The sequence below is a fragment of the Dromiciops gliroides genome, chromosome 4, assembly GCF_019393635.1.
Source record: "Dromiciops gliroides isolate mDroGli1 chromosome 4, mDroGli1.pri, whole genome shotgun sequence".
NCBI lineage: Eukaryota > Metazoa > Chordata > Mammalia > Microbiotheria > Microbiotheriidae > Dromiciops > Dromiciops gliroides.
The window spans coordinates 223,426,552-223,449,365 of NC_057864.1; the positions used below are offsets into that span (position 1 = coordinate 223,426,552).

The 22,814-nt window shown below is 39.3% G+C and overlaps 1 protein-coding gene across 2 annotated transcripts in view; it reads right to left on the reverse strand.

The window, feature by feature from the left end:
* GAS7 (growth arrest specific 7) overlaps positions 1-22,814 on the reverse strand; it is a 311,630-nt gene that overhangs the window by 95,847 nt on the left and 192,969 nt on the right. For both annotated transcript variants that reach the window (XM_044001028.1, XM_044001029.1), the window contains exon 3: positions 5,051-5,131. In XM_044001028.1, the coding sequence (XP_043856963.1) occupies positions 5,051-5,131 (81 nt within the window). The remainder of the gene's footprint in view (positions 1-5,050; positions 5,132-22,814) is intronic.

The following is a 22,814-nucleotide window of genomic DNA, read 5'->3' on the forward strand; positions in this document are numbered from 1 at the left end:
TTTTTGTTCTTGCGACCAATTCACCTTCCCTTGTGAGGCTTCAGATGTAGACAATTTGAGGCTATTGTCCTCATCTGAGTTTGTGTTGGCTTCTTCCCTATTGATACAGAAGCTCTCAATGGAGAGGGCTCTTTTTTGCTTCTTACTCATTATTGCAGCTTATTTATTTATTCTTTAAGTTGAGGTCTGCTCTGGGGGCACCAGGGTCCCTGTTTTGGGCTTCTTGTGCAGGTGTATAGGTGCTGTGTGACCGGGCTTTTACTCTGAGGCCTTTATGGTGTGTGGAGATCCCCTGTCCTGCACTTCCTGTCTGATTGTGCTCAGCCCGCCAGGCGTCAGACCCCGGCGTCTGATCCCGCCGTTCGTGGCCCTCTCGGCCGGTGCAGGTAAGTTTTTCCACTGTCCTTCTTGGCCACCAGATTTTTGAACCAGGTTCCGGGAGCCTCAGTTGTTCGGCTGTGACCCACAGCTCCTGCTGATTTGCCCCGACCCCCTCGGCGCTGGGTTGCTGCCCTGCGCTGGGCCTCCCTTTTGCCCGAGTCAGACCGACCTTTTCCTGAAGTCTTCTAAATTATCTCTGGTTGGAGGACTGTGTCTCTCTGTCTCTTTGCAGGTTCTGTAGTTTCAGAATCCGTCCAGAGGCTTGATTTAATGTTCGTTTTGAGGGAACAGAAGGAGAGCTCAGGCAGCTTGCTGCTTCCTCTCCGCCATCTTGGCTCCGCCTCAAATGCCATTTTCTAAATGTCCTTATTTCAGTTGTTAGTGCCTCACTTAAATATATATATATATATATATATATATATATATATATATATATATATATATATATATATATATATATATATATATATATACACACACACAAACACACACACATTTTCTCCCCAAGTAGTATACAAGTTCCATAAAGGCAGTGACTGTTCCATTTTTATCTTTATACCTTTAGTAACTAGCACAGTGCCTTGGTACATAGCAAGTGGTTATTGACTGATTAAACATACTTTGCTTAGTCCAAGAAAGCAGAACTAGAAAGTGCATAGAAATTGAAAAGAGGGAGAATTTGATGTGATGAAAGAAACATTTTCAGCCAATTACAGTTATCTGAAAGCAGAATGGATTACTTTGGGAGATAGTTGCTTCTTGCTGAAGATCTTTAAGAAAAGCTTGGATAACAAGTTTGGGGGCTTTAGGCAGAGTGGCTTCTTTTTTAGCTATACTTTGGATGAAAGGGCCCCTAATGCATTTCCAATTCTGAAATTCTGTAATTGTGATATTCCATTACTCACAGTCATCATAATGGAAGAATATTGCTATTAAAGAGATGGATCATTGTATCAGGGTGAGTTCTGTAGTCACCATTTCCCAGGCTGCTCTCCTCCCTTTATTCAATTCTGGGTTTACTTCATTATCAATCTCCACCATAATTTTCAATAGGCGAACTGATGGACTAACTCTACATGTTGTCCCTTCAATTCTATATCATGATGTCATTCTTCATCTGCTTCATTTTTCCTGTGTGATAGTGATGCCAATTTTTTTTGAGTAATTACAGAGCTTATTCCAAATGTTCTGGAGTGTTCCAAGGCTTGATAAAATCAATGTTTCATCTGCAAAAAGGAACATCTGGAGGACCTCACCATCTGTAGGGCAGCCCTTTGCTGGACATCCTCCATGACAGTGGCAAACACATTTGATGAGCTTATGTCTTCCTTCTCTATCTTTTATTTGACATTATTACTTGTTGTTATATTTACCAAGATATCTTTCATAATCTTAACATGTGCATGGGGCGGGGGGTGAGGGGAGAGGAGAGGCATTAAGGCTCTTTGTATCAAATGCCTGTTAATCATACTGAGACCTAATATTCTCTGCTCCCTTCAGGAAATTGGATGACTTTAATTATGTGCTTCTCTCAAGATTACAAATTGTGAAAGTGTCCTTGCTCCATTTTAGTTCTATCATCAAAGATTTGGTGATTCAGATATCGATCTTTCAATCCCCCCAGCATTGTGTCACATTCAATTGCGACCTCCTCACTACATAGTTGGTCTGGTTTAGAGCTCTTCCTTCCTTAGCTTTTTTTCTTTTCCTTTAGTGTCATTTCTACTTCCTTATGCAGCAATATAAGACTTCAAAAATGGTATTGAAGAAAAAAAAGTTGTTTCTTGTAAAATTACAAACACTGAGATTTATATTTTTTCTTCTAATTTCATCTTTAAATGCTTTGGGGAAAATATGGTTAATTCAGTTTCATGCTCAGTTTTATGTAAGTCTTTTTTCATTCCATCACTTAACCTCTCAATGTACTTGATAACAGTGACAACTGCCTCCTTTCCATTCCTTGTCTGGGATACTCCATTGAAGAGTTTTTCTGGCTGTCCCCCATGTCTGGAATGGTTTTTCTCCTCATTTCTGCTTCCTAGCTTTACTGGCTTTCCTTAAGTCTCAGCTAAAGCTCCACTCTCTGCAAGAAGCCTCCTTAATCCCCTTCCTTAGCTCCCAAGTTATCTTTTTTATATCTTATTGGTACATAGTTGTTTGCATGGTCTCCCCCAGTAGACTGGAAAGGAGAGACTCTTTCTTGCTTTTCTTTGAGTCCCTAAGACATTTCCTCATAAATGCTTTACATGGTTAAATGTTTGCAGGAAACAGTATTAGTCTACAGTACTGCTGTGCTGTAAGAAGTGATATATGTGAAGAATGCTGAGAAGCAGGGGAAAATCTGCATGAATTGATTCAGAATGAAGTAAGCACAGCACAGAAAACAATATACACAATAACTACAATAATGTAAATGGAAAGAAAAATTACACACACACACACACACATCAAAAATGTAAAGATCAAAAGCAGAACTAAAACGAAGAGTGAAAACACCTCCAACCCACCCTTTTGTGGAGGTAGGGCATCTTTGCTACATATTGCACATGTTTTAGGACCTTTGCAATATATTGTTCAATTATGCTTATTTTATTCCCTCTTCTTTTTTCTTTCTTTCTTTTTATCTTTAAAAAATATTTAGTTATATGAGATGGCTCTCCAGGAAAGGGAGAGAGAGGGATACTGGGGAAAATTATGATGGTGTAAAAAACTGAAGAAATCAATTAAAAACTGATTAAAAATTTTAAAAGGCATCAATAGAATTGTTTTGTTATTGTTGCTTTAAGAAAAGGTGTTCATGAGATTTAGGTATGAGGCTTTAATTTCTTGATCCTGAGTCAAATTTTCAGTCTTTCTCAATGCTTATTTTAGTATTCAAAAACACCAATTACTAAAGTTGACTTAGCTTTTAAATGATATATTGGGGGGGTTTTGGTAGAATTTTTCTACCTCTTTACCTTTTTGAAAAGACATTGGCATATGACTATAATTTATAATTATCTTTTTTTGCTTATGATCATCAGAAACCATGACTAAATGTCTATCAAATTATTTCTTGCTTTGTTTTGATGCATGATTCCAATCCTGCCGATGCTTTGTTTTATGGCTCCAAAGAGAACTTTTACTTCAAAAAGAAGTTTTGTGCTTGTGTTACCAAGAAGTTAATTCTCTTTTCACATCTTTTTTCCATAGTTCTCATTAGGGTTTTAAAATCTTTTTTTTTTTAAGCTACTTTTAGTTTTCCTTTAAGTCTTTCTGGAATTCTTATTGGATTTATGTCCAATCTGAGTCTTTCTCTGAAATCTTGTTTATAGATGTTTTTAAGTCATTGTCTTCATCATCACAAGAGTAGTTCTTTATGATTAGGTCCTTTTTACTCATTCTCATAGCCCATTTCCTGAATTTGGACTTTTTAAATGTTAGTGTTGGGCTCTGCTCACCTCTAGGAAGGACTTTAGCTTTTGTTAATCTATGTCCTTTTTGCTACTTTCACAGCTCAGTGGGAGGGTTGCAAGTTTTCAGGGCTTCCAAAGAGGTATGACTTGGGGAGAGGCTGTTCACTGACCTCCTAGTATGAATTCTGTAAGTTGAATCTACTGAGTACTGCAGATGGACTCAGTATTAGCCCATTGGGAGATTTTGCAGATTCAAAGCAACTGAATTCCCTTTTGGTCTTGGTCTCCTAATTATTCATGGTAAACTTATGTGCTGAGCTGAAGATTAGAACTGAGTCACCTCTCTGATCCAGAGCTCAGAGTAACACTAAGGAGTTCTAAGGAGAACTTTTGCATCATCTTTCCTTTGGTTGTAACTTTCTAATATATTTTAGTTTCTTCTTTTAGTGAGAATGTCAACATTGACATGATTCAGTGCCTCCAGTTGTATTCAGTAATCATAATAGCTGAAAGAAATGACTGTTCTTTTCCTGGTTAATGTCTGGCCAACAGTGAATAAGCTAGGAAGAAAGACTATACCTCACAGGTCTCTCAGTGACTTCTTCCAACTTACTATAACTGTTTTTTTACCCCAAGGGACCTAGATAATCAACACACCTAAGCACAACCTAGCTTGCACACAGCAAAATAATAAATAACAGAGATGGCACATTCTGTGTGTCTTAGACCACAGAGCACATTATATGATAGGCTCTGGTTCAAATCTCATGTATACTTATATTGGAAAGTAGACAACATTCTTTGGGAGATCACAAATGATTTATGTTTGTAAATTCTCTCTCACTTGTCTTGCCCCTCTCTCTCAACCTCCATCATTTTATTTCTCTTCACGAGCCCTTTTAAACAATTTGACATTTACCAACTTGACCAAACTCCTTTGCACAAGCAAGTACATTATTCTGCATATAATGCAGGCGCTCTTTGGCACCAGGACTCCTAGAGCATTTCTCATTAGCCTTCTCCACTACACTAAAAGGCTAAAGTTCTCAAGGGCTTTTTGGTACCATGAGACAGACCATGCTCAGTATTTACTCCCTATCTTTGGTGATTACTTTAGTCCTAGACTAGGTTAGCCATATCTGAGAATCTTGACAAGCCTCCAGATCAATTTCAGAGGTTAGAATTGACTCTTTGTAGTTTTCTAATGAGGGACTGATGATGACCCCTAGCTGTGACCTGCTTTCTATTGCTAGGAGATGGCAACTAGACAGTACCTGCTGTAGGCTGAAAGTTCCTCTGAGGGCCAGGGCTCGATGGGGTCCGAGGAGAACCGTTGGGCCGCTCCCATGTAGTCTCTAGTCAAAGAGAATAGCATTGTGAGTGTCAAAGGACAGAACAAGAGATAATATAAATGCAAGGAGGATGAAGCCAAAAGGGAGAGATCTTTGGAGATTTAACAGGGAAGAGCCTTTTTTTGGCCAGAAAACCAAGGGATTCTCCCCATTTCTCCCTCCCCCATGTTCATAGCCAGAGAAGGGAAGGACCTGTCTATTCATGGGTCAGTATTGTGGCAGAGAAGGAACTATTTACTATAGGTTTGGGATTTCTGAACTCAGCCCTTCTTTAAAAAAGTGAAAAAATAAAAGAAAAAGGCAAAAACTTTTACAAAAGTCCCAGAAAGCTTGTTCCACAGACAAGCTACCCTTTCTCATCCCTTAATCAAACATGCCAAGTGAACACCAACTCAAATCCTGTTTGAAGTGTTTTGTTGGTTCCTATGAATATGTTGACATTTACAGTCCTGCTGGGAGAAATGGGGCACTCAGAAAAAAATCTTCATCCAATAGAAGCCACAGTGTGGCTCATGAGATACTACCTCCCATCTTCTTTATCCAACTTACATTAACTGTCATTATGAAGCAGATATCCTACTCTCTGAGGTAATTTTACTGCTGTGAATGTTTGATGTATTTCTTCTACACCAGAAGTCCCCATAACTTTTGGGGAAAGATGTTACTTTTCATAGTTTCTAAGCTTGCTGTCTGGGGCTTAAGAAAGCGAAATTATAAATGTCCTAATAGATCGATGAAAGTGAGTCTTAGTTTCGTAACTGCTCCACTTCAATTCTTGGCAAATGGTAGAAGGATAATAAATTTAAAATAAGACACCTTAGAGGTTACCTTATCCTCCCCCCTCATTTTGCAGATGAGAAAACCAAGGCCCACTTGGGAAAAGTGACTTGACCAAAGTCATAGTAGGTAGTAAAGTAGGGAGACCTAGCCTTTGAACCTATTTTCTGATTCCAAATTCTATTTTCCCACTACCATTTCACCTGGTGATCTCATTAGTGCCTGTGGATTCAATGATCAAACTCTAAGCTGATGATTTTCAAGTCGACTATTTCCAGTCCTAATGTCTCAGATGACTTTCAGACTTGAATCTACTAATTCTGGACATATTAAATTGGATGTCCCAAAGACATCGTGAACATGTCTAAAACTCATTATCTTTCTTCCCAAACTCTCTCCTCTTTCCAACTTTCTTATTATTAGAATACTGCCATCCCCTCCCCAGCCTCCTAGGCTCAAAATCTAGGTGTCATCCTTGATTCCTCACTCTCTCCCACCCCCTCCCCCATAACCAATCTATTGCCAGTCTTTTAGATTATATCATCTTCATAATCTCTCTCACAATATGCCCACCTCTCTCTTCTAATATTGCCACCATCCCAGTGCTGGCTCTTATTGCCTCATGTCTAGATTATTGCAAAACCCTGCTGGTTGGTTACCCTGCCACAATTCTCTCCCCACTTCAGTCCCATCCTCTACTCAGCTGTCAAAGGAATATTGCTAGAGTACAAATCTAACCAAGTAGCCATCCCCCTTCAATAAGCTCCAATAGCTCCCTATCACCTACTGGATCAAATATAACAACGTCTACTTGACAATGAAACTCCTTCCTAGTTCGTCTTCATTTCCAGTCTTCTTTCTTACACATTCCCCTCCATCCTCCCAGGACTCTTCAATCCAGTGACACTACCTCCCTTGCTTTTCTCATATAAGAAACTCCATCACCTGATTCCAAGTATTTTCACCGGCTGTCTCCCATGTCTATAATGATCTCTCTCCTCATTTCTATTTCCAGCCTTTCTTGGTTTCTTTCAAGTTGCAGATAAAATCTCACCTGCTACAGAAAGCCTTTCCTGACCCTCTTTTAATGCTAGTGTTTTCCCTCTGTTGATTATTTCACATTTGTTTTTGTGGGGCAATGAGGGTTAAGTGGCTTGCCCAAGGTCACACAGCTAGTAGGTGTCAAGTGTCTGAGGCCAGATTTGAACTCAGGACTTCCTGAATCCAGGGCTGGTGAGTTATCCACTGTGCCACCTAGCTGCCCCTGATTATTTCACATTTGTTCTGTATATCAGTCAATAAACATTTGTATGTAGCTTATTTGTGCATAGTTGTTTCCATGTTGTCTTTCCCATTAGACTGTGAACTGTTTGAGAGTAGAGACTGTCTTTTGCCTTTCTTTGTATTTCCAGAGCTTAGTACAGGGCCTGGAACATAGTAGACACTTAATGAATGACTGACAAAGCTTGAGATGGTAACACACTTGGAGATCTACTATGTTTAGCCTTAGAGACCTAGAATCTTAAAATCATGGGATGTCAGTAAACACCTAATTCACCTCTCTCATTTTACAGATAGGAAACCAAGGTTAGAGGTGAAATGATTTGTCTGAGGTCAAAGGATTGGTTAGTGGCAAACCCAGGACTGAAAAAACTTGTTTTCTTGCCCTGTCAAGTTTCTTTCTTTTTTTTTTTTTTTTAGTGAGGCAATTGGGGTTAAGTGACTTGCCCAGGGTCACACAGCTAGTAAGTGTTAAGTGTCTGAGGCCGGATTTGAACTCGGGTACTCCTGACTCCAGGGCCAGTGCTCTATCCACTAAGTTTCTTTTTACTATAGTCCACTGCCTTGATCTCTCTCTTAGATCTCAATCTACTGCTTTGCCTTCTCTTCTCCCTTTCTGGCCCTTAAGTTCTTTAGTCACCTCTGCCTATTGGCAGAAGCTATACTCCCCCTCTATCTAAGCACCACCCATCTCTACTCAAACTTCAACTTAGGATATAATGAAGACAATTAAAAAAAATAGATGGAAAAAATAAAGTAAAACAAAAAAAAATAGATGGTACAGTCAAAAGAGTATTAGATCTGGAGTCCTGAAAACCCAAGATCAGATCCTGCCTCAGATACTTCCTGGCTATGTGACATTGTCACACAAGTAACTTCTTTCAACTCTTTCAACCTCAGTTTCCTCATTTGTTAAAATGGGGATAATATTAGTACCTACCTCAAGTAGTTATTGTGAGATTAAATGTAATAACATAATATTAAGAAATTTGCCAAAGTACTATAAATGCTAATATCATCAAAATGGACATCAAGACCTGGGTAGCTAGTAACTATTACCCCACTTCACAAGTTCTGGGATGAAGGATTGATCTAGTGACATAGGAAGACCCTAAGTACCCTGTTTTCTTTTTTGTTCACAGCTTTACCAGAATGATATAAAACAAGTCTGTATCATAAACTGAGGGCCGGAATTTACCTCTGTACGCTGATAATCTCCCTGAATGCAGCTGTAACTATGAAGTTAGGAAAGCAACCCATCTGGATTATATCATTGGCAGCAAAAGGGCAAGTCAGATATCTTCCAGTTGTCCATACCACCCACACAATAGGAATCAAGGCCAGTGTTAAGGTAGAAATGTGTCTTGGCCTTCGAAATAGTAGACTGGGTGAGATCCTTTGAAAATAATGACTTCAGCAGTATCTAGGGCAGCATTTGAGTCTTTGGTCACCCTAGATATTGGTGAAGGTCCCAACTCATGAAGAGACACTTTCCTGGCCTGCAACCCTCCAGAAGAACAGGTTAAAATTAAAGCATAAGGATTGACACTGACTTGACAAATAGCAGCCCCTCCCATTCCCCTCCCCTCACCCCCCACACCCAGTTTACATGGAAACACATTTTTCTGGAATGACAACTTCAACTCAATCTTTGGCTGCACCCACTGAAAGCAAGGGAGTCAAGCACACCCTAAAAAGGAGAGGTTTCCACAGCCATGAGATCAGAAGGGACTACAACTCTGGTCACTACGATTGCAGCCCAGAGACTCATTTTTTTGCCCCCTTGATGGCTCCATAAGCTCCCCAGGTCCTTTCCAGGACTAGGAAAGTAGGGAAGCAGAACATACATTTGGGTTATATTCTTAGCAGCAAGAAAGCCCATAAGAAGCAACCATATTTACAGAGAAACCTCTGAAGGTTGAAGGTTAAAGACCCAGTTAAGGAGCTATCCAAAGTAGTCCATCTGAATTTCAAAGAAAGGGACAAATCAGTGAAACCTTACTCCAAAGCAGGTATCCCAGGAGAATTGCAGCACAAGAGAAGAGCTGTTTATCTTGAAATACTATCTCGGAAATGAAGATAGCTTCCCTTTCCCTTTTTCTTTGTCCTTTTCAGTTCAGCTATATGACCCACTCAGATTACCCACTGTCTGTGTCAGTTGGTCTGTTTCTCTCCACCCATTATGCTGTTCTCCCTCCCTAAGTATTTCTCATGCCTCTGGAGTGTGTCTAGGCTGGTATTTCAGGCTCTTCTTGGCATGGTCTGGTCCTATCAGGAGCATAGTCCTTACCTTTCTGGATTTTATTATAGAAATTGTTGGCTCACCCAGCAGGTTCTCCTATCCCTTTCTTGGCCAAAGCCCTATGGATATAGTTGCTCTATGCCCTTTGACGGTAGGCCAGGTCCCAGGCAAATTACTAGAATGCAAATGTCCTCTCTCACGGTCTCTGGGAGTAATTACGAAATACAGCCACTTATTTATCTTCATATATATGATTGTTTCAGCTGCTCTTCCACCTCAGAATGCAAGTTCAAAGGTAAGAACCTTTAATAAGAGGAATAAAGGCTCAACCAGCAGCCCTCGCCTACTTGCTCTTCTCTTTCTCTGCACTCCTCCCCCCAGCAGGGTCAATCAAACTCACAAGTGTTTCAACTACTCTACACTAGTGATGCCCCGGCATCTCTCTATATATTTTTAGCTCTCAGCCTCCTCCAGGCCAGACTGGGTTCTCCATCCACATGATGCCTCCTTCTCTTAGCCCACCATCTTTAAAAGTTACCTGTGTCAAACATAGGTACCATTAACTTCCTCTGGATCTCTGATGCCTGGTCTTAAAATTGCTATTACCTTTACTAGCCCTACCTTGAACCTCTAGGCCTTGCACACTGTACACTATCCATTTCTTTAACTCTCATGGACCCCATTTATCCCACTTTTCTAATTATTTTGTATACACCACCAGGAAATAAATGCCTCAATGGCACAGACAATATCCTTTCTCAGACATGATATAGTGATAAGAATACCGAAGGCAATGAGGTGGCTCAATGGATAGAGTACTGGGACTGGGGTCAGGAAGATCCACGTTCAAATCCAGCCTCAAATACTTACTAGCAGTGTGACTGTGGGCAAGTCACTTAACCTCTGTTTGTCTTAATTCACTGGACAAGGAAATGGCAAACCACTCTAGTATCTTTCCCAAGAAAATCCCATGGACAGTATGGTCCACAGTATCATACAGCCCTGGCAGCCTGAACAACCACCACCACCACCACAATAAGGAATATTGACCTGGGAATCTGGAGACTTGGGTGCTAGTCCCTGCTCCACCCTAACCAGGTCTGTGATCTTATTTTTCTAGACTATTTCTTCATCTGTCAACAAAGAGTATGGAGCAGTGAATAATTGTTCTGTTTGTCAAGATAATGGAATGTGATAGATGAGATTTGGCAGATACTCAGAAGCCCACCTGAGTGGATTACTGGCTGATTTGACTGGATTAGTAGTTGACTAGATTCTAAGCACATCTGGCTGGTGCTTGAGAGTACTTAAGAAAGCATGGTTCTCAGAATCTAAAAAAACTTTGAACTTCCAGCCCAGTCAACCAACCAGCTTGAAGAACCTCCTATTTCTGGGAGGGGACAGGAAGGAGGAAGGAGAGCCTGCGAAGAGAGCGCTGTCTCTTTTGGTTCCTGACTTCACCATGATGGAGGAAAGAGAGTGAAAGAGACTCCAGAGGACTTCACAGGAAAATTGAGGAAAGATAGGATTGCCAGGCTGTAGGAATTCTGTTCTCAATCTTTCTCTTTCTATCTTTCAATAAACCCTTAAAAAACCTAAACTCGTTTTATCAGTGATTTTAGTCAGTTTTCCCCCAAACTGGGGGAACACATTAGGACCCACATTTAGAATTTTAAATTACACATGTTGTAACCACCTTACACAGATGCCCATAGTACTCAGCAGTGCTACATGATGGGTTCTAGTATAGGGGGAGTGAAGCCATGTATAATGGAGAACTTTTAGGTTGTCAAAGAATTTTTTGTGTACTATCTCATGTGATACAATAGCTTTGTGAAGTAGGTGACATGTTTTATTTGATTCTACCTATAATTTCATTGTGTGGGCAAATCCCTGGTGGAGGAACTCCTCCCAGCAGTAGAGTCAAGCAACTGAAAGTAACTTAAAAGTTCTAGTTGCTTGGGGAGCTGAGAGGCTACATGACTTCATGGTCACCCAGGTAGGAAGTGTCAGAGGTGAGGCCTGAACCCAGTATTCCTTACTTCAAAGATGACCTTTTATCCATGACCCCTGCTTCCTTGCATACTGAACCTCAGAAAGTTAAGTGACAGACATCCCTAAAATGTACACACAGATATTCTCCACTAAAACTCATCAGAGGAAAAAGCAGAAACTAGAATGCTGTAAGTATAGGAACAATGGAGAGAAAATTGCTGACCAACTTAGTATGTTGCAGGTCCATTAGTAAGTCTATGTCCTGGTATTGATGTAATTATATCCAATACATGAAATACTAGTCACAAAACTTTCTGGTTTTCCATTAGAAGAGGAAGGATGTTGTACTGCAAAGATCTCAGGAGTCTGATTCTGAAAACCTTGATTTGATGCTGACTTGGACACTTACTAGTTGTGTGTGGTCTTAGCCCAGCCAATCTCTTTTAAGTCTTAATTTCTCAGACTATAAAATAAACATGATAATACCTGATTTACCAATCTGATGGGCAGCTAGGTGGTAGAGTATGCCACTTAGATGGATAGAATATCAGACCTGGAATCTGGAAGGCTCATGCTCCTGAGTTCAAATTTGGCCTCAGACACTTGCTAGCTGTGTGACCCTGGGCAAGCCACTTCACCCTGTTTGCATCAGTTTCCTCACTTGGAAAATGAGCTGGAGAAGGAAATGGCAACCCACTCTAGTATATTTGCCAAGAAAACCCCACATGGGGTCATGAAGAATTGGACAAGACTGAAACAACTAAACAACAACAGTGCCATTCTGACGAGGTCTTTGTAAGGCTTAAAGGGATTTGTATGAGAAAGTGCACTTTGAAAACTATAAAGCATTATATATAATTGTGAGCTATTATTACTTCTCCACTAAAACTCATCTCAGGTTCCTCATCATGGCACAGAGCTGCCTCTTAGTTATGTCTATCATGCGCAGATTTGGTAATGTTCTACGGAGCTCGAGAGGCTTTGACTAGGAGCCTGGCCAGAGCTAATCCTCTAAGGACCAACTGTGTCAGACCCAGAGAGGATCAGCTTAGGCAAATTCAGAGAGGACCAGCCTAGGGAAATCCTAGCTCATCACTAGAAGTTTGGACCTAGGTCTTCCTGACTCTAGGACCAGACTTACAACCACAACTATGACCATTATTATTACTGCTGCTACTAGTACTACTACTATTACTGCAGCTTCAGGTTGTACCCTCTGCACAGGTTCTGCTCCCCTCCCCCCCATCCAATTTAGATCCTTCATAGGTAACAATAAATACTGAATAAATTAATGAAATAAAATATTAATTGAAACCCTTCATCTTCATAATTCTCTCTTGACATATGACCATGGTGGGACTTAATCTGGAGCTGAAGGATTTCCTGAATACAAACATAAATAAATCATAACGCTGTATCCTAGGGCAGTAGTGGAAGTAAAAGGGCTATCCTTCCCTGGAAAGGCTTGCTGGGCTGCCATGCTATTCTCTACCCTCCTCATTTTGAAATGGGGCCACTTTTATATATGAAGAAATAATGCCTGCAGAGGTAAGGGTCTTGTCTAGAGTTATACAAGTAGCAAATAGTGGGGTAAAATTTAAACTATATTCTACCATTTCAAATCCAATACTTTTGATTTCTATGATACTGCCTACACCAGGAAAAAAGGAAGATGTCTTTTCCTAAAATCACTGTCAATCCCATAATAATGATTATTATTTTAAGTAATACCTCTTTCTTTTACCTTCAGCCTGTTCCTGAAACCCGCTAGCCTTAATGAAATTCAGTAGTAATTAATTCCATTTTCAAAGCAGCTTTAATAGCACAGAAATAAATTCCATTATCACAAAGCCTGATAAAATTTAATTAATTACTTTGAACTTGATAAAGTAAGCAGGAAAAAAATCCTTAGCATTTTCAGAAAATAAGTAATGAAGAATATCTTGACACCTCTAGCTCTAATGCAAATTAACTTGGTGAACTCTAAGTGATATGAATTTGAACCTGAACTTAACCAGAATATCTACTTTTTGCTTTCCTCCTCTTCTAAGGATGGAAAAATAATGATACTTTATATGATGCTTTGTAGTTTACCACATGATTTTTTTATACACCTTATCCCATCTCTACTGTTTACTAGCTGTGTGACTTAAGGCAAGTAACTTAAGTTTGGTAGGCCTCAATCTCTTTGTCTGTAAAAGAGTGGAGGCAGATGGGAAGCTGGACTAAATGACCTCTGAGGGCCCTTCCAGTTCTAAATTTATGATCCTATGATCTCATTTGATCTACAAAATTCTGTGAGATGGGGAAGAGAAGTATTATCCCTCTCAATGAATAGATGAAAAAAATAAGGGCTGACTTACTAGTAAGTGGAAGAACCTGGACCCACTGATGCAGACAGGAACATAAAGACAATGATAGTAGTCTACATTTATTACTTTGAATTATGAAAAGCACTATTCTGAAAAAAACAACAACAAACCTGTGTTATTATTAGTAAGGCAAGTAATACTACCACCATTTTATGAGGAAATAAGAGTCCCAAATAACTAAAATATGTGCTCCAGGAAACAGCTAGGCTGCAGATAAACAAATAGAATCCCTTAGCTTAGTGATGTGAATTTATAGAGGGGAAAATATGTGGGAAAACTTGGGTTTCTTGAGCATAAATCCTGTCACCGACATAAACTAACTGTGGGAAAGATGGGAAAGATATAATGTCACGGTGTCATAAGAAATTCTCAGTAAGTTATAGATAAGAGAAAGAAAACTTCCTCTAACAATCTAAAGACTTTGAACAGTTGACTTAAAATCCCAGGGCCTCAGTTTCCTTATCTGCAAAACGAAGGGGTTGAATTAGCCCCTGAAATCTCATCCAGCTCTGGACATATGATCCTATGATTTAAACAAATAATAATGATAAAAATAGCGAGATAAAGACCTAGCTTTATGAAATCCAATGATCTGGTATGCAACTATCTGATCAATGAAAATGTTATAAAATGTTTTTGCTGTTTTTTTTTTAAGAAAATGGTTGTTTCCTCCAAATCCCCTTCCTAACTTTTTAGAATTATAGGTTATCATATTGGATTAGTGGTTAAAAAAACACAAAAACCATAAAACCACTATAAATGTGAGCTAGCATTGTTATTGTTATTCACAACAATCATCATCATCATAAGACTCACTAAGTTACAGGCTACTTTAGTATTTGTGAGCTGTGGGCGGTTCAATTAGTATAAGAGAAGGGTTTTCATTACTTAGCTCTGTGTATTCAAAGGCATTGCTTGTTAAGCAGGGCTCTGCCACATCCAGGGAACCCAAAATGGAGGCATTCTGAGTTTCTCTACAATGTGGGTTGGAGAAGCCTTCTCCATCAACTGCACAGCTGGAACAGGAGCCCATATGGGATAATCTCTCTCTTTTTTCCTTTCATGGAGTCCAGAGATGATGTAGGTCATGTTCATTCACAGTATGGACACCATGAACTAACTGGCTAGGAGACTTTCCCCACTCTCTTTTTCTTTTTTTTTTTTTCTTTTTTTTGCAGGGCAATGGGGGTTAAGTGACTTGCCCAGGGTCACACATCTAATAAGTGTCAAGTGTCTGAGGCCGGATTTGAACTCAGGTACTCCTGAATCCAGGGTCGGTGCTTTATCCACTGTGCCACCTAGCCGCCCCCCCCCACTCTCTTTTACCCTGTGGTCTTGAGGACCAGGTTTGGGGGTTTTGTTTTGGTCTGTTTTGTTTATCTGTTTCAGTTCTAGATGCAGGTAGGGACAGGAACAGGAATTGAGCCATGGTGACCTTGGAGGTCATGGAGAAACCAGACTCAGGCCCAAGGGAGGCTTTGGTCTTGGGACTCGATTGGTTTGTGCTATATAAGAGCTAAACTGTGAACCGAATCCCTTTCCCTTCTCCCAAATATGAGTTGTTGTGAGGGGGGTGAGGAGGGATGTGTTAGGGATATATTTGTATGTTTATTCTTGCTATACCTTTGAATTAATTTTGTTTTTAAGTGAGGCAATTGGGGTTAAGTGACTTTCCCAGGGTCACACAGCTAGTAAGTGTTAAGTGTCTGAGGCTGGATTTGAACTCAGGTACTCCTGACTCCAGGGCCGGTGCTCTATCCACTGCACCATCTAGCTGCCCCTTTGAATTAATTTTTTTAAAAAAAATTTTTAGCTTTGTAAATCTGACTGTTTTGTGGTCAAATGAAATTGGGGTAGAGGGGATCCCTAAAATTGGAGAACACCATTGGTGTGGGATGGATTTAATGGCAGAGAGATGAGACAACCCTCTCTGACTCCCACTACCTCCAGCAAACACCCTTAAGGATAATGGAAAACCCTGAGGCAGGGTGAAATGTAATACATCTGACTTTCAGCAATGGGAGCTAGAGTAGATACTGTTGACAAGCACTTATTACATGTCTACTATGTGGCCTGCACTATGCTAAGTACTGAGGATACAAAGAGAAGCAAAAGGCAGTTCCAACTCTCAAAGAACTCAGTCTTTGGGAAAAGACTGTGGGGAGATGGGGGCAGGGTAGAATATGTAAACAGCCATGTAACAAGTAAGAGCCATGTACAAGATCATTTTGGAGAGAACCATCATGGAAAAGCACTAGCATTAAGGGGGATCAGGAAGGGCTTCCTGTGGAAATTGGGAATTTAGCTGAGTGTTGAGGAAAGCTAGGAGACAGAGATAAGGAAAGAGAATTTACAATCCTAGGGGGGGTGGGGCAGCTAGGTGGCACAGTGGATAGAGCCATGGCCCTGGATTCAGGAGGACGTGAGTTCAAATCCAGCCTCCGACACTTGACACTTACTAGCTGTGTGACCCTGGGCAAGTCACTTAACCCCAATTGCCTCACACACACAAAAAAGAAAGAATTCTAGGGGGATAGACAGGGAAAATGTCAATTATCTGGAGATGAAATGTTTTTGTGGGAAAAACAACATAGATGTGTGTCACTTAATACTGGAGAAGGTATGATATGCCCTCCTTTGAATGTAAACAATATGGCTTTATTATTATTCCAAAAATAAGTGACTCCCATACATGTTAGTACTGATCACTCTATAAGTAATTATAATTTACTATTACAAATGGATTTTTCTTTTAAGTTCTGCATAAGTATTTAGAAGGTCAGTATTCAAAATGCTAACGATTTATTTCCAGGAAAGACAGAAGAGGCAGAAGAGTAAAAACCCTGGATGGAAGAAAATGTTTTTTATGGGCATAGCTAATCAAATTTACCCCCATTTCTAAAGAAAAAAATGCTATATTACAACATAACAAAAGCAGAGGTTAACAGAAGGGTGAAGGCTAAACAAACAGGAGCTTTAGCAAAACAACTGCTGGATTGGAGGCAGTAGACAGAAGAGATGGAGATAAAAAGCTAAAGGGATTTAGCAGTGAATTTATGAAGCTAATACGAGGGTACAGAAGCAGACAGGCATGCTAAGTTTGGTATTGACTATGGTGAATTTGAGGTGACAGCAGGACATCCAAGTGAAAACATCTAGCAGTCAGGAATGTTTGCTCAAGGATGGAGAACAGGTGAGAGGTCAGGACTTCAGATAGGAATTTGGAAGTCATAATAGCAATTGTATTCATAATCATATTTGATTACATTTATAAATAATCATATTACTAAGAAGTATTTTCACACTTTCCCCTTTAATTTTCACAACAACTCTCTGGCGTAGGCAGGGCAGGCATTTTTGTTATTCCCATTTTATAGAAGAAATAAAGAAATTTAAGTTATTTTCCTAACATCACACAGCTAAAAGATGCCAGAGCTGAGACTCAACCATGGACCATGGACCAAATATGTACCAAATGTGCCAAAGCTGGTGTTCTTGTTACTATATTATTTGCATTGAGGTGATAATCGAATCTATGAAAACTGAGTTCTTTGAGGCACGATATATTCAGAGGAACAGTGAGTCATACAGGTAGAAAGAAAAGCAATCAATCAGTAAGAATCTATTAAGCACCTACTACTATTAGTATAAATTATTGTGCAAGGGGCTAGGGATGTGAAGACCAAAAACAACAACAAAAAATGTCCCTTCTTTTAAGAAATCTTGCATTCTATAGGCGAAGGCAGTGGATGTGTGGATGTGTTTATAAACACAAACATATATACACACATATACATATGTATGTAAGTTTAAGTACAAATTCTTATACATATACATATAGAAGAATCTACAAAATGAATATGAGATCAATACAAGGGAATTTTGTGCTGGGAGGTATATGGTAGATAGTACTTGAGCTGAACTTTGAAGGAAGGTAGGGAGTCTATGAGGTATAAGTGACTTGGGAGTTCATTCCATGAATGAGGGACAACTTGTGCTAGGGCATGGGGAATGTAGATAAAATATGATATATGAGGAACAATAAGTGGGCCAGTCTAACTGAATTGCAAAGTACGGGATGGGTAGGTTAGGAAAAGATTGTAAAGGACTATAAAAGCCAAACAGGAGTTTGTATTTGATCCTAGGGGCAATAGGGATTATTGGAGTTTAATTCTCAGAAATCTAGAAGGCAAGTGCTATTATTATCCCCATTTTACAGTTAGGGAAACTGAGGCAGACAGCAGTTAAGTGACTTGTCCAAGGCCACACAATTAGTAAGTGTCTGAGGCCAGATTTGAACTCAGATCTTCCCGTGCCCTATCCACTGTATCACCTAGCTATCTCTAGCCATGTGACTATAGGACATCAATTTTGAAGTATCTACTAGGTAGCTGGCGATTCAGTAGTGGAGTTCAGAAGAAAGACTAGGACTGAATGAATAGATCTCAGGATCATCTGCATAGTGATGATAAAACCACTAAGTCTGAATGTAGAAAACAGAGAAGAGAGACCAGAAGAGAGAACCTTGAGGGTATATAATGATGGCTAGAAGGGAGTACACTGCTGTTTAATAAATGTGATATGAATGATAAACCAGCAAAGAAGACTTAGAAGTAACGGTCAGACCAATAAAGAAAAACTATGCACACACAAAATCAAAATTGAATGTAACAAAATTATAAAGATCATACTTGATTGAAGTAAAGAAAAGAATGAGGATTGTGTCAAAGGATTTTGAAATATAGAGTACAGAAAGGGACTAGAATGAAGATATATAAGAACATGGGTACACAGGTGTTGCACATTGCATATGTTTTCAATGTGCTGATTTATTGTACTGATTTTTCCCCTCTTCTTTGTATCTTTTTCCTTTTTTTTTGACTTTAAAATACTCTTTATTATGGTATGACTGTCTGGGATGGGGAAGGATGTTGGAAGAAACTATGATTATTTAAATAAATAAGACATCAGTAAAAACTTATTTTTTAAAAAAAGGAAAGGCCATCAGATTTAGCAATTTAAGAAGAGATCACTGGTAATTTTGAAGAACTATGAAGTTGGAGACCAGATTGCAAAGGGTTGAGAAGCAAGTGAGAGTAGAAGTGGAAACATAAAATGCAGACAGTTTTTTTCTAAGTGCTTGTCTGAGAAAAGGAGAAGAGATTCAGGATAATAGCTTGAGATGATTATAGAGTGTAGTGAAATTTTCTTTAAAAGATGGGGAGATGGGAGTGTTTGTAGGTAGCAGAGAAGGATGCAGTAGACAGGGAGAGGTTGAAGGTAGAAGGGACAATCTGCTGGAGAATGGGGGCAGTAAGACTGACGTTACATGTATGGGGTTCTTGACTATGGTGATTACCTTTTCATCAGAGATTGAAGTAAAGAAAAGAATGGGAGATTGTGTCAAAGGGTTTTGAAATATGGAGTAGAGAAAGGGAACCCATAGCAAATATACTCTACTGCTGAATAAGTATAATATAATATAATTGTAGAAGTCAAAGAAGAAAGTTTCAAGAATGGGGCAATTAACAGTGTCTAATATAGCAGAGAGACTAAAGTAAAAGCTATTCCAAGAAAAGTTCTTTGGATTTGGCAACAAGAGGACCACTGGTGATTAGAACAGAACTGGAAGTTGCAAATCAAAGCCAGACCAAAAATGGTTAAAGAAGAAACAGATAATGAGTAAAAAGAAAAAGCAGATTTAGAGGAGATTTATTCTGGAAGGGTGGCCAATGATAGAAAAGAAACAGGGCCACTCTTTCTTCCAATAGATAGGATCTTGTGCTTCTACAAGTGTCTTTCTTCCTTCAGTCTCACAACTGTTTGTGTCCTCAAGAAGATTATATTATATTGGGTGAAATTACAGACACAGAAAAGCAAATACAAAATATATACAAAATAAATACAGAGTAATTTGGGGAAAGTATTGACATTTGGGGGAATTGTGGAAAGACTTCTTCATTCTGTAACAATTAGGAATATTGACTCTTTATGTGATGGGAGAAGAGTCAGGGGAGCTAAATTAATAAAAATCCTTTCTCTGCTAATTACAACCTGTGTGACTTTGGCCAAGTTATTTAACTTTCCTTGACCTTGGTTTCCTTCACTGTACAGTCAAGGGGTGAACTACATAACTTCAAAGGTCCCTTCCATTTCTAAGGCTATGATCTGAAGACAAGGAAATAGGGTTTGTTCTCTTTCATGATAGATTACATAGTTGCATTCTTTAAAAGAAGAAAAAAAGGCTTACCTTGGTGTGGAGTAAGGTATTTTGCATTCAACACCACCTTCTTTCTGAAAAGCTTAAGGTGCTCATTAATTGCTATTGCTCTGTATCCTTAATCTGTCCACATAATGCTTTCCAGTAAAAGGTGGAACTTTCCACTTATAAATAATGCTCTAAATTATTGTGAGTGTTGGTTTTCACAAGGCTGTGGAAATGAAATGTTTGAGAGAGCCTAAGCTATTTTGGACTACGGAAATAAGCCCTAATTTCACCAGAGCACTGTAACAAAAGAATAGCCCAGACTGATGAATTCCTAAGGACAGCCAGTGCACCCGTCAACCAGATTCAGACACAAAGGCATCATGTTGCTTTTTAGGCACACGTCAAACATCTCTATCAAACTATCATTCACTTACAAGGCTGGGAAGAAATTCTGGGCAAGAAAGCTATTCTGGATCTCAAAGGACATTCAGGAAAAGTGAAAATAGTAGCATTTTGTGGCATTTGAAATGGGGAGGGAGAAGAATTAGCCTTGTATGATTGAAAGGGGAAAACAGTAGAGAATCAGAAGCATGTGGATATTAAATATCTTCCAGCAGATAGTAAAGCATGAAATAGTGGAAAGGACATTAATCTGTGACTCACATGACCTTCACTCTAGTCCGGGTTTTGCCAATAAGCTGTCTGACTTTGGGCAAATTAACTTCACTTTTCAGGACCTGTTCTCTTGGCTGTAAAAAACAGCCAATGGACTTTGAATCTCTAGGGTCCCTTCCAGCTTGACATTTTATTATTTATTGATTCAAGTGTTTTGATGTTCTTTGAGCCAGTGTTTATTTGAAGGACGGCTTAAGATTTTCTTTCCCTTGGATCATAGGATTTTTAATTAGAAAGGACCTGAGTCCTCCCCCATCTTCTACAGATAAAGAAACTGAGGCCCAAAGAGAAGACATGACTTGTTTAAAGCCACATCAGTAATAAGTATCAGAGCGGGTCTTCTTAACTTTAGATAGAACTCTTTCAATAATACCATTGAGTCCTTTCCATTTAAGCCCATGTGAAGGTCTGGATATCTGTGGGACATCTGGGCTGCTGCTGATGGATAATTTGGTACACATGTTTGTGCAATAATGGAAGAGAATGTGCTGCATAGTCTTGAAATGTTACTATATTTATTTGGTGGAGGAGGGAGGTTATATCTTAATTTTTTTACATCACTTTCATTTCTGAATATATCCCTTCTCTCTTCCTTACTAAAACCATTGCTTGTGGGGCAGCTAGGTGGCACAGTAGGTAAAGCACCAGCCCCCTGGATTCAGGAGGACCTGAGTTCAAATCCTACCTAAGACACTTGATACTCACTAGCTGTGTGACCTTGGGCAAGTCACTTAACCCTCATTGTCCCCCCCACCCCGCAAAAGACCATTGCTTGTAAGAAAAATGACAAAATTTAAATGGTAGCATATTGCCTGGATTGCTGCATGTGGCAAATTAGTATTAGGGTTATGAGGAAAATTTATCCTACCTGCTCTTTTCCTGGGTGTCCCTACCCCAAAGTCCCTGAGAGCTCAGACAAGGCTATAGAAAACCCACTAATTTTCCCACCTCCTTTCTCATATATTATTGATGAACTGAAATATAACATACACCGGTACAATGGAAAGAGGACTGAATTTGGAGTCAGGATTCAAAACTCACCTCTATCATTAATTATAGGACTTTTGTGGCATTAGGCATGTCTAAGTTTAATTTTGCTCTTTTGTAAAATAAAGGGTTTAGACCAGATGGCTCCTGATATTCTAAATCTATTATCAGAACCTCTGCCCCCTAAGCTATTCAAGATAAACACTGCAGTGTACCTGACAGATAAAGGTATAGCAGAGATGACTTAAATGGAATTATTTCCATGAAAGCAAAAAAAAAAAGAAAGAAAGGAAGGAAGAAAGAAAGAAAGAGAGAGAGAGAAAGAAAGAACAAAACCAGGAATTAAAACTTTCCATCTTTAACTGAGGAAACTTAACATAAAAAAAACAGATATAGGAAAAATCTTGAACACTCTTTATAAAGATGATCTTACTGTTCTCTATATGCAGAGCTGTCTTGAGGAGGTGGGAGGTCCAATTACATTGTCTTTTCTTTTCTAAGACTTTTATATGGCAGAAATCAGGTGAAAATGAACACCAAGGGGTTCTGTGATGAGCTGAGAAGTTGCAGAAGTTGCCCCTGAGGAGGGGCAACCAGAATGTGAAGGGGGAGGGGCACACAAATCTACTTGCTTTTCCTCATTGATGGTAGAAGAATCTCTACTTTGATTTATGTATTTAAGTCTCTATTCTGTCTCACTTTCTGTTCTAGCTACCTCTCTCAATTGCCTGCCCCTGTACAGGGTGTCCCCAGTGCATAGAGTGCACTGCCTTCTAACTTCTACTTCATAGAAACCCCAGTTTCTGTGAAAGCTCATCAAGTACTATAATCAATGAGGACTCTCCTGATGCCCCTCATTGCTAGTAGTCTCCCAAATTATTTTTTATGTTTAATATTTAGATGTATGCATTGTTTCTCTGATTGACTGTAAGGTCTTGAGGGCAGGGACCATTGAATTTTTGTCTTTGTTCCATGCCAAGTACAATGCTCAGTACATAGTAGTATTTATTAAAATACTTGCTGAGTAATCGATTAAATCATCCCCAGTCACCATCTAACAGACTAGCCACAGCAGGTAAGAAATGTTTAAAAGCCCAAGCCAACTCACTTTACATGCAAGGATCCCACTAGTATATCATATTCTATGTC